This window comes from Psammomys obesus, unplaced genomic scaffold, assembly GCF_907164565.1.
Source record: "Psammomys obesus unplaced genomic scaffold, mPsaObe1.curated_primary_1811, whole genome shotgun sequence".
Taxonomy (NCBI): Eukaryota; Metazoa; Chordata; class Mammalia; order Rodentia; family Muridae; genus Psammomys; species Psammomys obesus.
The window spans coordinates 14,283,779-14,298,785 of NW_026596256.1; the positions used below are offsets into that span (position 1 = coordinate 14,283,779).

The 15,007-nt window shown below is 43.9% G+C and overlaps 1 protein-coding gene across 1 annotated transcript in view; it reads right to left on the minus strand.

The window, feature by feature from the left end:
* Veph1 (ventricular zone expressed PH domain containing 1) overlaps positions 1-15,007 on the minus strand; it is a 191,716-nt gene that overhangs the window by 126,474 nt on the left and 50,235 nt on the right. Inside the window, exons 5-6 of the mRNA XM_055596770.1 lie at positions 10,755-10,921; positions 77-286 (exon numbers count right to left, since the gene is read on the minus strand). Coding sequence (XP_055452745.1) covers positions 77-286; positions 10,755-10,921 — 377 coding nt within the window. The remainder of the gene's footprint in view (positions 1-76; positions 287-10,754; positions 10,922-15,007) is intronic.

Below are 15,007 nucleotides of genomic sequence, written 5' to 3' on the forward strand. Positions count from 1 at the left end.
AGGAAGGAAGGAAGGAAGGAAGGAAGGAAGGAAGGAAGGAAGGAAGGGAAAGAGGAGTGAGAAATGCCAAACTTACTTCATCCACACGCCCAACAGCACCAAAGATTCTTGCCATTTGTCCAGTGAGGTAGGGAAATCTCTCTCCGATCTCTTTCAACATTGGGAGAAAACTGTTTAAAGCCAGTGGCTCACAGCCTGCTATTTCTATTAGGATGTTTAGGATGATGTCATTGTGGGTTGAATCCTTCAAATGCCTGATCAGGAAAGGAACACATTTCCGGACCACCTGCAAGGAGAGAGGAGAGAGAGAAAGGAGAAAGAAAGGACAAGAAAAATGTTAGTCAAATAAGAATCATTTTCAAAAAAAAACAAACAAATAAACAAAAAACCTCTTGGACTCAATTTAAAACAATGTTCCTGCCTCAGCCTTCTGAGTGCTAGGATTACAGGCATATGGACAGCAACATATTAAATAATACTTCAGGAAAAAAAAATCCTGTGATTATTAAGCTCATGGTAAATCTCCTGACTTTGGAGATTTATTGTAAACTTTACCATAAAACCATATGCCCCTGAGTCTGTTTCCCCTTTAATGCATGCTCTCCCACATCGTTGATGCTCAAACCAAGCTTTAACATGCTACACAAATGCCGAATTCTCCCAGCAAGTACCAGAGCTGTAGCTGAAGGACAACTGGTGAGGAAGAGACCCTTGTTGATTTTACTAAAACCTCCAGTTTGAGAAAAATTCGGCTTAGAAATGTTTCATATTAGAGACAAGAAAACATGAAGGGTTTCTCACTTGTTCTTTTTTATTGAATTTTTATTTTTTTATATTAATTACAGTTTATTCACTTTGTAGCCCAGCTGTAGCTTTCTCCCTCATTTCCTCCCAATCCCCCCCCCCATCTCCTCCCTGTTCTCCAGGTATACTGATGGGGAGGTCCACCTCCCCTTACATCTGACCCTAGCTTATCAGGTTTCATCAGGGCTGGCTGCATTGTCCTCCTCTGTGGCCTGGCAAGGCTGCTCCCCCTTCAGGGAGAGGTGATGAAAGAGCCAGCCACTGAGTTCATGTCAGAGACAGTCCCTGTTCCCCTTACTAGGAAATCCACTTGGAGCCTGAGCTGCCCTGGGCTACATCTGAGCAGGGGTTCTAAGTTATATCTATGAATGGTCCTTGGTTGGAGTATCAGTCTCAGAAAAGACCCCTGTGCCCATATTATTTTCGGTTATGTTGTTCTCCTTGTGGAGCTCCTGTCCTCTCCAGGTCTTACTATCTCCCTCCTTTTTCATAAGATTCCCTGCACTCTGCCCAAAGTTTGGTTATAAGTCTCAGCATCTGCTTTGATACACTGCTTGGGAGAATCTTTCAGAGGCCCTCTGTGGTAGGCTCCTGTGCTGTTTCCTGTTTTCTTCTTCTTCCAGTGTCCATCTCATTTGTCTTTCTGAGTGAGGATTGATCATCTTGCCCAGGGTCTTCCTTCTTGCTTAGCTTCTCTTAAATCAATCCCACTAAAATCAGGGACAAGGCAAGGCTGCCCACTCTCCATATCTCTTCAACATAGTACTTGAAGTTCTAGCTAGAACAATAAGACAACTAAAGGAGATCAAGGGGATACAAATCGGAAAGGAAGAAGTTAAAGTATTACTATTTGCAGCTGATATGATAGTATACATGAGCAACCCCAAAAATTCAACCAGAGAACTCCTTCAGCTGATAAACACCTTCAGCAAAGTAGCTGAATACAAAATTAACTCAAAAAAGCCTCCCTTGTTCTTAATCTCCAGTTTTAATGGAGAATGTCATGATAAGATATAATTATTAAAGCAAAATTTTTTCACCATATTTCGATTGCTTAATAATGTCTTTATGAATATAAGAATTAAATAATTCTTATTAGAAAAATGTGACTTTCTGTGAAATAATGTGACTAATACACAGATATGGGAAAGGGGCCATGTGTAGAATTACGAACCCAGACAAACCAGATAGTCTTGAGATAACTAAAATTACCCTGCGTACAGAACTTTGAGATGGAAAAACAAGGCTGGTTCTCGGTAAGTCGTATATCCGCAGTTTTAAAAATGCTGCCTGTGTATTTGGTAGGGATTGCATATCCTTCAGGAGACACCGTGAGAGGTCTCTGGCACATAGAGCATAAGTGTCAGCCAGCTGCCCTGGGTCGGGGCAACATACCTGACCTGAGGCATTTGGAAATGGAAAATGCTCACACAGTTCCTGCCCGTTCTAGAAAACTTCATTTCCTACCCCTTGCCTCCAGGTCCTGTTCTTGGAACAACAAGGACATGTGACATGTGATTTTTCTACACATGCCAATTTGTGTTTTAATTTAAACCCTAGCCACATAGCCCAAGCCCCACAAGACTGTCCTTTATCTGTCTGTTCCTCCATATAGAAAGGGAAAAAAGGAAAAGATAAAAGGAGAGAAAAAAAATGAGGAGAAAAGAAGAAGGGGGGAAAAAAGAGAGAGAAAAAGCAGGCAAACAGGCCAGCACGCACAATAAGGCAGATAAGTTGCCCTGAGCCCTGAGGGGGGCTGTTGACCCCATAGAGGGCACAGAAAGTATGGCCACCTTGAATACCATCAACAGAAATGTTGGCTTTATGTGTGAAACAAAAATCTGAGTATTTTGCTGTGAATTCCTAACAGCGCTAAGTTTATTATGATGATGATAGAAAAGAAAGATATTTCGAAGTTTGTCTCATGCTTGAAAGCAAAGTGGTGCTCTGGCAAGAGGAATTTGCTTCCATACCCAGGAAGTGCCACTTCCCTCCTTCTGTGCCGCTTTGTTGGGTTGACTTCATGTCTGGGGGAAGGGCCTACATCTGCTAAGAGGTGAGCAGTCACAGAGACAGTGCAGATGGCAGGCACAGAGGACGGTGACATGGTGTCACGGCCTTGAGGCATACCACTGAAAGAATTCTCCAATGGTCTCCTTGCCCTGCCTGTTTTTGTCCCTTTTGCTTAGCCTCCTCTCTGTCTCCAGAGTACCTTGTCCTAAAACTCCAGTCTGATGATATCAAGCTTCCCTTAGAGACTTTCAAAGATTTCTAGAAACTCCATGCTGTGGCCTTGCAGAGTCTTCACTTAATGGTGTTTCTGTTGCCTCTCCCCAACAGCAAAGCTTCCTGGTACTGCTGCAGGGAGAGCAGAAGTAGACGACCTGCTTTCACCTTTGAATTTCCTTCTGTCCATCCTGGGCTAGAGTACAAAGAGAGTTCTGCAACCTCACATGGAAATATCCAGCAGGGCCTTAAGATGTAATCCTTCTACCTGATAAATGAGCCTTGCAACAATCTGGGATGCTTGCTTTTGACTTAGAATCTTTGGCTTATGTTCAGGAAGTGGGGGGAGATGACCCCACCCCATCCCCCTCTTCTATCTACCCTTGCCTCCTTCTGTTTGGGTATCTTAAGCTCATTTAAGTCATCTCTCAGGAATGTGAGGTCATTTAACAGTGTAATGTAGACCCTAAAAATTTTAAACTTCTCCAGAAAATATGTTAAGATTAAGGGTTGGAGGTTGGTCTGATGTGTGTTATTGACCCTTAATATCTGGTTACACCTGTCTTTGTTTTGTAAACCTGACTAAGACACATCTGATTGGTTGATTAAACAGCCTATATCTGGGCAGGGCAGAATGGAGTAAGCATGGTTAAGGTTCCTGGGCTTTGGAGGACAGAGAGGATCAGGGGAAATGGTCAGATGGCAAGAGAAGAGGAAGGAGGATGCAATGTTGGGTTAATGTGAAGAAAAAAACATGTGAGTAGAGATGAAAGACTCCAATAATGTTGTGAAAAGGCCCAGATGAACAATACAAGCAAGTACCATGGGATTATGGATGAAAGGTACACCAGAAAGGAAGGATTAAGATAGATGGCATTGGATGGGGGCTAGGAGAGGGATGGTGAGGATATTGAGACAGTGTAGGTGAAATATCTGCTTGGCCCAAGGTAAATAATGCAATTATAAATCTAACAGGAGTCTGTGTCTTGTTATTTGTGATAGCGGGTTAAATAATACCGCTCTGATAATCTTAGGACTAAATAAAACTTATATAGCCCCGAACTTATATAGCCCTATTTTTTTTATTTATTACAACAATTAAGACTAGCTTGAAGCCCTGATTCCAGGAGGAGATCCCCCTCAGGAAAATTTCTCACAGTTCTGACAGCTTATCTCACGGCTAATTCTACACACATGCACCTTCTGGCTTTTGTTCTACTTTTCACCCTATAAATTGTTCCATTGTAATAGGAAAGGTGGAGAAAAGTAAGAACTTTTCCTCTGTAGTTTTTATCCAAACTGTAAGTAAACTCATTTCTCTATATCAACTCCTGAGTTTTGATTTTTCGGGGGAGAAGAGCCAGACAAGGACTGAGAAGGGCAATATCATCAGTCATACTCTTGGAGTGGCCTGTGCTGACATGAACAGACCCAGAGCCAGGCCTGCAGAAGCGCTGGAGGCAGGCTCAAGGTGTCTTGGAAAACCCCAAGGCCATTGCCTGGGCTGTGCTTAGTGAAGAGTGGGCGCACAGTCTAGCACAAGAGGATGAGCCCGATCAGGACTCTCCAATGCCAGCCAGGGTAGAGTCCTGCCTTGATTTCTTTGCTTCTTCCTGGACACTAGTCTCTTCTGTTTCCATCCCTCATAGGAGTTCAAAATGTGGCCTCATCACAGAGTTGAAATTTTGTGGATACCTCTCCTCAAAGTTAAGGGTACCTGAAGAACAGGGTCATCTGAAAATTAATGACATTTCAAGACCTGTGTATAAAATAGGCTGTGTGTATGTGTCTGTACAATAGCACTTAACTTAGTCCTCAGGCAAAATTTTCTATTTTAGTTAATTTGGCTAACATCAGGACTTCATTAATTTCTAAAAATCTATAAAAATGACTTCTATTCCTTTTGTTTATGGCTTCTTTTCTCCACACTGATGTTCTGGAAAAGATGCTCCTGCCTGCACACTGTCTCTGAATAGTCTAAAACCCCCCTCTGCTCCATCTTCTTCATGTTTTGTAAATGACTTCAAGTAATTATGCAAAGTGACCCCTGAGCATTGTGGGCCTGGCGACTGGCCTCGTGGATGATGTGTTAGGTGTTGTAAGATTTGGCATGAGAACAGGAATGCTCTACTCTCTTGTGTGAAGCCCAGGAAATGACTCTCTCCTTTTAGGACCAGACCGCAAAAGCAGTTCTTTTGGGCCTGAATGCTGAGGAGGGAGAGTTCTTCCACTTGCCACTCTCTGTCACTCATCTTTACATGCCTGGGGCCAGAAGCCCATGCCTGGGGCTAATAACATGTATGCATACACATTAATAAATTCTGGTCTGTTTGCTAGCTAGACTGCAGGACATCCCGTGGCAGCCAAGAAAACACTGACTTTATTCTTATAAAGGCAACTTGGAAAACTGACCACACAGACTTTTCTTATAAATGGATCCTCAGGTTTCCCTGGGAATGCTGACCATGAGTCACTAGCCAGGAACTGCTGCTCTATCTGGGAAGAATTGTGTCCTATAAAGAATGATGCTCAATGTCAATGATGAAGGATACAGACTTCTCTGACCACCCATTTACATCCTAGAGCTTACAGATGTGTGGATGCTAAGACTTCATTGGACCATCAGCTTTGTGTAGAGAAACTGTCCTTAAGGGGCCTTGAATGAGAGTCTCCAGAGGGACTGCTTTTACAGGAAGGGAAGGACTATCAAGAGAAACATGTTATCCCTGGGCTATAATCATGGTTTGATGAACAGTATTCAAGACCCGCTACTGACCAGTCCAGAGAATCATGGTCTCACTGGTCACAGAGTGAGAACCGAATTCACCACCACCACCACCACCACCAAACAAACAAACAAACAAAAACAAAACAAAAACACCCCCCCCCCAAAAAAAAAAAACCCAACCAAATAAAAGCCCAAAAAACACCCAGGATACTGCACTTAGTAGAGATATGGCTATTAACTTCTGTTTTAGTTACGCATTTCAACAAGAAAAGCAACAGAAACAACTGAAGGGAAGAAGGGTTTGTTTTAGCTCATGGTTTCCAGGATTTCAGACCATCGTGGTGTGGAAAGTGTGGTTTGGGAGGCATCTCTATAAACCCTTTGTCCGCGACCATGGCCCTAGCCACTGTCTTATGAGAGAACAGATGAGGAGAGGTGATGTGGGCGTGTCACTGCCCATGGCAGTGTAGGTTTTAAGGGAACCATAGAGACAGCTGAAGAGGTGAGTAGAGGGGCCACTTTCACATGAAGAGAAGCGATGGGAGCAGCTGGCTGGGCAGTTTCCTTTAATAACTTCTACCAGTTAAAAATTGGTGACAGGGAAGTCCACCAGTCCCTCTGTGTGCCTCGTAGGCTTGGTACTCTTCATTTTGTAGTACACACTCAGAACGCATGACCTCATCCAGAGCCTGCTCCTCATTCTAGTCACTGCTATCTCTTGTCATCTTGTCATACTTTAAAACCCCATCTGTGACTTCAGAAGTCACAGTCCTCCAGACTCAATTATTTTTTTTTTCAGCATCAAAAAATTTCTTGGATGGAATCATGTGACATTTAAGTTACCGGTTGGCCTTATCAATGAGGCTTTGGAACCATGGCAAGGGTCTATTCAGATTATCTGTATATGGTGACTTTAGGCAGGGCAGTGTGACTATGACTTACAGGTGGAGACAGGAGCTTATGCAGATGAAGGCCAGAATGTTGATTGACATGAGGCCACTGTGAATAGTCACTGCACCAACCCACTCTACATCACGTGAGTGATCCAAATTTTGGGTTTTCCACCTATAAACGGTAAGAAGCTTGCTGCATGGGACAGAGTGGCGGGGACTGCCAATCACCCACCCAGTGGCTGCTACATGTGTACATGAGATCGAGCACTCTCAGTATCCTTTGCCCACTGTGACCAGCACTGAGAAAAACACACCCCTCTTGTCACCTTCTCTAGGGGAAGCTGCCCAGGCCAAGAGAGGAAGAAGGTACAACTCAACCAGTCTGGCTTCAAACCCTTTCTCATTCTTCACTAAGTGTATGAAATAAATCCAGTTAAGTCCTTGGAGCATCTCTTTTGATCAAAGTAAAATGGAGGAAGATTAACACATTATAGAGTAACTTATAGCATTAAGTGAAATACTTATTATATATTTATTATGTGGAAGAGTCCTCTATAAATGGTCAAGCTGCCTACAAATTTAGGAACTAATTCTAACTTCTCCATGTGAGAAATATTCATGAAAGGGATACTGTATACCAGGTTCTGAGCCAGCCTTGGGATCCTTCGTTGGCTTTGACCAACATTAAGCATGATGGGACCAGAGCAAACTAGCTCTTATATCTCAGGGTGCTTCAGAGGAGAGAGGGGCCAGGAACTGGGGGAAAGAGATTCTGAGAAGGTTTCTGGAATTTTTAGCTGCTATCTGAAGGACAGGAAGAGTTAGCCAAGAAGTGTAGGAGTTGTGAGGTAAGAACCTCTGAGGAGGAAAACACAGAATGCCCACTGCCTATGAGACAGTACCCACCAGGAGGACCCATGGACTAGCTTTGTGAAGTTGTGACACCAAGAAGTGATAAGAACTGGGCTCACTGCCATCCTGAGGCTCTCGGCAGCTATGACATGCTGACAGAACCTTTGTGAAAACATGTGCGGAGTCACCCTCACTCTTGGACCTCTTTGCATTGGATGGGTGACTTCTTGCCATTTTCTCCTCTCTTTCTTTAATAGCCTGTGCTGGCTTTATTCTCCCGCATGCTCAGTGCTCACCCCATGGGAGACGAGCTATTATAGATCATATTAGTCTCTGTAGTGCCATCTTCTAAAAATCACATTTGTTTTGCTTTAGCTTCCAGGCTGCAAATAAAACAAGCACAGAGTCTGGCCTTTTAGCCACCCAGGGTTCCCTATCTTCTAAGTCACCTCTTCTCCAGCTCCATTCTGTGGTAGTCACAACAATGGTTCCTATAGAGGACTTTCTTGTGTGAGCCCGTGAGTGTGCTACCTTATTTGGCAGAAAGAACTAGATGTAGATGTGATCATGAGATGAGGAGATTCCCTTGGACTACGTGGGTGTGTCTCAGTGGAATTATAGGGGTCTGTGGGAGACGGGGAGGTTGACCAGTGTCAGAGAAGACCTGGAGGGAAAAGAAGAGGCAAGAGTGACGTGGATCACGAACCTGGAAAGCCAACAGCCTCTAGAAGCCAGGAAAGGCAAGGGAGCAGATTCATCCCCAAACCTACAGAGGGAATCAGCCCTGTTGACTCAATTTGGATTTTGGCCCCCAAACCCCTCAGCCCATCGTGTGGTTTTTAAATCACTGAATTCACGCTATTTTTCTAAAGCCATGGCAGTAAGGAATACACCACAGCCTTGTGCTCATTCGATGGGCCTGCTATTAGGTGGCCCAAAGATCCCACAGCTGTGGTCCTCACCCCACCCATACTGGCTGTTTCCCAGCCTTTCCGAGACTCATTCCTGCACTTGTGGACCAAATTGTCCTAATCCGGACCACATTGTCTAGGATCGTCCTGTATCTTGTTTTACGTTGTGCTTCCTTTCACATTCTCCACCTCTTTATTTTTTGTTACTCGTTTTTCCTGTTTTCTTTGGGTTTCCCTAGTTGGCAGTCCATGCCATGCTCACTTCCCAACCGTTCCTTCTGCATGTAACCCACAATAAGTTACTTGCAAGCCACTCCCCGCAGCTCCACATACGTGATTCTTTGGGGTCACTGGTGAGTCCAGCTTGCCAAATGCAGTTCCCATCCTAAGTGTCCTTTACTCCTCCAGATCATGGTTCTGTTGTGTCATCCCCCTCTGAGACCACACCACCACTCTTCCTGGTTTATTAAGGCTTCTACTTCTTTTCTCATTCATCCACACAGTAATCTCTTGATCCAACCACTCTGGTGTGTGTATATGTGCATGAGTGTCCGTGTTCATGTATGTGCATATGCGTGTGTGTGTTTGTGTGGATGAGATCAACTTCAGGTGTTGTTCTTCAGGAGTGGTTCACCCTCTTTGTTGAGACAGGCTCTCTCACAGGGACCTGGGACGTGGCAGTTGAGCGAAGCTGACTGGCCGTTGAGCCTCATGGGCTTTCTGCTCTCTGCCTCTTTGGTGCTGCTATTGAAACATACACTACTATACCTGGCTTTTTATGTGGGTGCTGGGGATTGAACTCGGGTCCTCATGCTTATTCAACAAGCACTTTACCTGCTGAGCTATCTCTTCAGCTCCTGTTGAACCCCTCCTGTCTGTCCAGGATAAAGTTAGGGACTAGTTATGAATACGTAGGCATACGTCCTATGGTCGTTAAGGAGTTTAGAGTAAACTAGAAGAGGCGGACACACCATGATGATGACGTTGATAATAACATGTTGTTATTATTATTATCCTAAGGACAAGAGCGAAGATTCACACAGGCCGCAGACAGTGCCCAATCCCCTGTTAGTCCTCTGACTTCGTTCTTTAGTTTGTGATCTCTGAGGTATTAACAGCCTGTGGCCTGTGCCTGACATACTGAACAAGGATCTCTGGGGGTGCAGTTGAGATGGGCCAGATTCCAGGTCTTCTGTCCTGGGGCATCAGGCTATATTTAGTGTCCAGGACTCCTAACTCTGCTCCTCTTCCTGGAGGCCCTTTGCCCCTCTCCTCCCCCGGAAGACTACAATTTTTAGGCTCTAGCCTGGATGCTACTCCTGTTAAAGGACTTCACTGTACCATCTCCTCCTGAGACAGCGTCCATAACCCTGGAATCTCGACGTCTACTACCTCCTCCTCACAGCATCCGATTTCTCTCTGAGAAACTGAGAGAGTGAGAGCGACATTTCGTTTTCATCATTTGATCCCTTGGACCAACCCAAGTTTTGTTTGTTTGCTTAATTAACATCATATTACCTATAGGTTCTTTTTACCATTGAAACCACTGTGGTTTGCTAATTACAAGCATCCTAGTTGTCATTATGTTACGTAGGTATAAAAATGACAACTGGTTTGCTATCGAGAAGGCAGCTCCAGGTTGGGCACATTTCCTCACTAACTCGTGTGTAAATCTTTCTCTTGGCCCTGCTTGAGAGAATATAGATTCTTAGAACTGTGCCTGCACAGTAAATGACATTGATGTTACCCCGCAAGGGCTGCAGGCTCACTCTTGTGACCTCTTATCACTGCAATCGTGATGGTCAACTCCATGTCCATTTGACTGGATCACAGGGCACCCAGACATTTGTTAAACACTCTGTGGTGTCTGTGAAAATAATTGATGAGAATAATATTTGAGTGGGTAGACTGAGGAAAAGAGGTTTTCCTTTCACTCTGGACAGGCATTGGCCAGTCTGCTGAGGACCCAAATAGAGGGAAAAGTGAAGGAAGAGAGTCCACACTCTGTGTGATGTCTTGTGCCACAATATTGGTATTTCCCTGCCTTCCGGCTGAGACTTACAGCATCTGCCATCCAGTTTGCAGCATTTTTTATATGAACTAGAACTGTGCCCCTGGCTTTTCTGAGTCTCTAGGACAAATGACAACCTTCATAGTGGTGTGAAGCAATTCACACACACACACACATCCTCCATAAAACGTATTGTAAATAGATAGAGCTTTTGCATATATGTATATCGGCAAACCTTAAGCACATAATCGTGTTCAAATTATCCAGAAACAAATCTGGCTGTACGGGCCATCACAGTGAGAGCATATAGTATATGGTGAACTTTTTACCTCCACATCTTTTCTCTTTGCTGCTACGTGCAGAAGCCTTAGTAGGTGGTACTGCTCTGTCTGCTCCAACTGAGACATCAAGGCCAGGAGTTCCACCAGGTGCCTGTTGATTGGCTGAGGCTGCTTTTCATAGACAGCAGGTAACACCCTTAACAGCATGGCATTTCCTATTGGGGAAACAATAAAGGCAACAGCAGCTACTTTACCAACCTCAAAGCAATAGAAATGGTGTTATTGTCGATGCAAGTGTCTTCACACTTAGGCAGTACGGTCAACAGCTGAATGTTCTGTTAAAAGTAACAGAGTATCTCATTCTGAAAGATTTCCTCACTAAAGCTCAATTCCAACTGATTTAAAAAGGGGGGATATTTAATGACACAATCAACATTATTATCTAGTGAAATTTTTTCCTGAGTAATGCTCCTCAGGACTAGAGGCACACTTGACAGTAACCAGACCACACCCCTGAGGACATGGTTCCGATAAAGAACTCCTGATGGGACCCAACACTTGGATGATGTTGAAATGAAAAATGAGCTGTGTCATAAGCATAAACCTAAATGAAATTGGACCAAAAATATTTGCAAAGGAATGTGCTCACATTCCTGAGGGGAGGGAGGCATGGTTTAGACAATGGACATATGGAAACTATGCCTGATTTTTATGAATAGTTTAAAAGGTGGCGATGCGAATTTAAACCTTCAGTTTCTGCACTATTTCAAGAGGAATTCACACCCAGCTTGTTTGTCACATGTGATTAGCCTCAAAGACAAGTGTGACAAGTGGATTTAAAATGGCAAAACCTGAAGAAAAAAAATGTTCCCTAAGCTGCAGGGACTTCTCTGCAACGTGTGGGAAACAGCTGCTTTACAGTATGGAGTTTTCGCCTCAGTCCTGTCAAACACTTACTTAACTGTCCTAGAGGATTTGGTTTCTAGAGGTTTCTTGAAGAACATTTTTTTGATTCTATTTATGGTTTTTGTTGCGACAGTGGTACTGAGATTGAACCTAGGGCCTTAACACATGCCAGCCAAGCACTCTTCAAAGGGCCAGAGTCAGCCCAACACAGTTTGTGGCTTATTGTTATTTTAAAGTTAGCTTTATTCACAGAAAGAATCAAACAAGCAGAAACTGCACATATATAAACCTTCGTTAAGTAGTGGGGACATGCTAATACAAAAAAGACATTTAATTATGAGCATTAAGGAAAGAAAGCTTGGAGTTCTAGAATGCCAGTGTTAATATTCACTTAAAATATTTAGGTAAAAAATATTGAAAAATTTTTTCATAGAATTAATTTCAAACATGTCTTAGCAATATATCTACAGAATAAAAGATCTTGGAACTATTTTTTCTTTTTAAAAAAAAATTGCAAGAGCCAGGCATGGTGGTGCATGTCTGCAACCTCAGTGCTTGAGAGACTGAGACAGGAGGATGACCACAAGTTTGAGCGCATTCTGGCCTACATAATGAGTTCAAGACAAGCTTGGGCTACAGTGACCTTGTCTCAAATGGAAACTAACAACTGAAACATAAAGAAGTTGTTCCTGGGATAGAGCGTCAGCTCAGCATTTAAGAGCCCTGGCTGCTCCTCCACAGGACTGGAGTTTGAATCCCAGCACCCACTTGGTGGCTTACAACCATCCTACCCTCCGGTTACAGAGAACCCAACACCTAGGCATGCACGTGAACACAGAACACCTGCATACATAAAATAATACAAAAAATTAAAAAGACACTGTTCCCATCACTATTTAAAACAATTTAATACCAAACAATTTATTTTGCTTAGTTTCTGTTTATTTTTATATAGAGCTTCTCCTTAAGTCCAGGAAATTTTAATTCAGTACAAGATTGATGCAGAATACACTAGGTCATAGAAGCCAGCTGTGTATTCGCTGGTAGGAAGCATCTCGTTGAAAGGGACAGTAACTAGAATCTGGGACAGGAAACTGCTGTGTGATGTTTTAATATTCTCTCCAACAAAGGCCCTGGACACTGGGGAAATTCCCTTATTAGTCATTTTTAACTGACTTCAATTTCAAGAAAATAAACAAAAAAAAGTGCAAAAGAACTTTTTTTTTTCAGTTAGAAACTGATGAAATCTGGATGTAGAAATACTGTAAAAATTCCAGTCATAAGTTCATAAATTCTTTTTAATACTGAATGCTTCAAGCCCACAGGCAAGCATAAGAAATGATAAGAGGAACAATGGAATGTCTCTCAGCCAGCTTTACCAAAACTTTGCCTTGTGCCATAGGTGTTCCTGGCCATTTTCTTTCCCAACCATCACCCTGAAGTCAGTATTTCCCATTGTTGTGTTTGTTTTTGTACCTTAATTATATATATGCATCAATACACTTCTTATAGCTGCTGGCTTTATATTTTTCTTTCTTTTTAAAATAACTTTTTACTGGTTCTTTGTGAGTTTCACATCATACACCTCAGTCCCGTTCATCTTCCTGTCCCCTCATATTTGTCCTCTGCCCTTGCAACCTCCCCTCCCAAATAAAACACACACACAAATATAAAACAAAGCATAGAAAACATCTCATCTTGGAAGCCATAGGATGTCATAGTGTGTCCCACAGTATACCCCTCTGTCCACACATTTTCACTTGCAAATGTTCAGTGCAATGAGTCATTGGTCTGGTTCGAGGTCTCTGGCTTCTGTGACACCATCAATATTGGATTCTCACTGGGACTCCTCCTGGTTATCCTGTTGTTGCCCTGTGTCATGGAGATCCTGCATCTTTGGATCATCAGGCCTGGTCCTTTCACGCATCCCAACTGTTTTCAGATGATACAGATTTTAGGGTGGGCCAACTCAGAATGCTGCATCTGGGCCTGGGTGGTAGCTGAGCTGGTCAGTGAGCCAGCTCTCCCTTAACCATACCACCAGGGCAAGCTCTCCAGCACTGCTGAACTAGGCCAACCAATGCTGCCATCCATAGGAGGCAGGGTCAGCTCTCCTGCTCTCCGGCTCTCCGGGCCTGCTCAGCTACACCCACACCTCCAGAGCCAGCTCCACTGTTCTGCCCAGTCAAGGTGCAGGGCCTACTCTTGGCAGGGCTGCAGCTGGTAAGGGGCTGAACCAGCTCTCCAACTCTCACACCCTCACACGGCTTGCTCACCCGTGCCTTTGCCATCAGGACCAGCTCCACTGTATTGCCCAGGAGAGGTGCAGAGCCTGCTCTCCCAAACGCTACAGCCAGTGAGGGGGCAGGGCTGGCTAGGTGATCCTGCCCTCAGGGCCAGATCTCCAGGCTACCGAAGGTGGTGAGGTGGGAAGGGTAGAGGGCATCACTGCTGCGTCCACACAACCTCAGGGCCGACAGGTGGTGGGGCTGGCTCACCCTTGCTCTCTCAGCCAGAGCCAGCACTACTGTGCTTCCAAAGTGGGGGCAGGGCCCACTCTACCAGCTGGCCAGGGACACAACCAGCTCACAGGGCTCACAAGACCCCAGGGCCATCTCACCCAACTGCCCCTGGTGGCGAGGGGATAGAGGAGCTTGCTTTATTATTTTACATGAATAGATTGACTATATACAGAACCCTTTGCAAACTATTTTGTTCCATTCAACATTATGCTGTTTTTCATTCAAACTGACCTCTGATCTTTACTCTTCTACTTGCTCTTCTATCCAGGGCCACCGTTTTGTCAATGTACTCTACGGTTGAAAGACACCATTTTCTATAGTTTCAAGAAGAAACCACCAGCCAAGCCCTGAAATCACTTAGACTTGTTATCTTCTGTTTTCAGAAGCCTGACACGAATGCCCCTGTGCTAAAACCATATGTAGGCAAGGCTCCAAGGCTCTCTACAGAGACTCCAGAGAGAACCGTTACTTTGGCTCTTCTAGCTTCTAGAGTCTCTGGTGTACTTGATGGTTTGTCGGCCTTTCTGTCATCTTCAAAGCTAGAAACGTGGTGACTCCGTGACCTTGCTTCTTTCTGTCACCATCATTCCTCATCTGACTCTGTCTTTTTCCTCCCCCTTTCACTTTCTTTTAAAAATATTTTATTTATCATATGTGTGAATGTATGTAGGTGCTATGAATGTGTGTGCCATGACATGTGTGTAGAGTTTAGAGGACAATTTTCAGGAATTGATTCTCTCCCTCCTCAGTGTGTTCCAAGGACGGAACTCAAGACATCAGGCTTGCATGGGAAGAGCTTTCATCCAATGACCCATTCTCACTTTAGTATCCTTTTTGACTTTTAGAAACCCTATGATTGCGGAGTCAACCTAA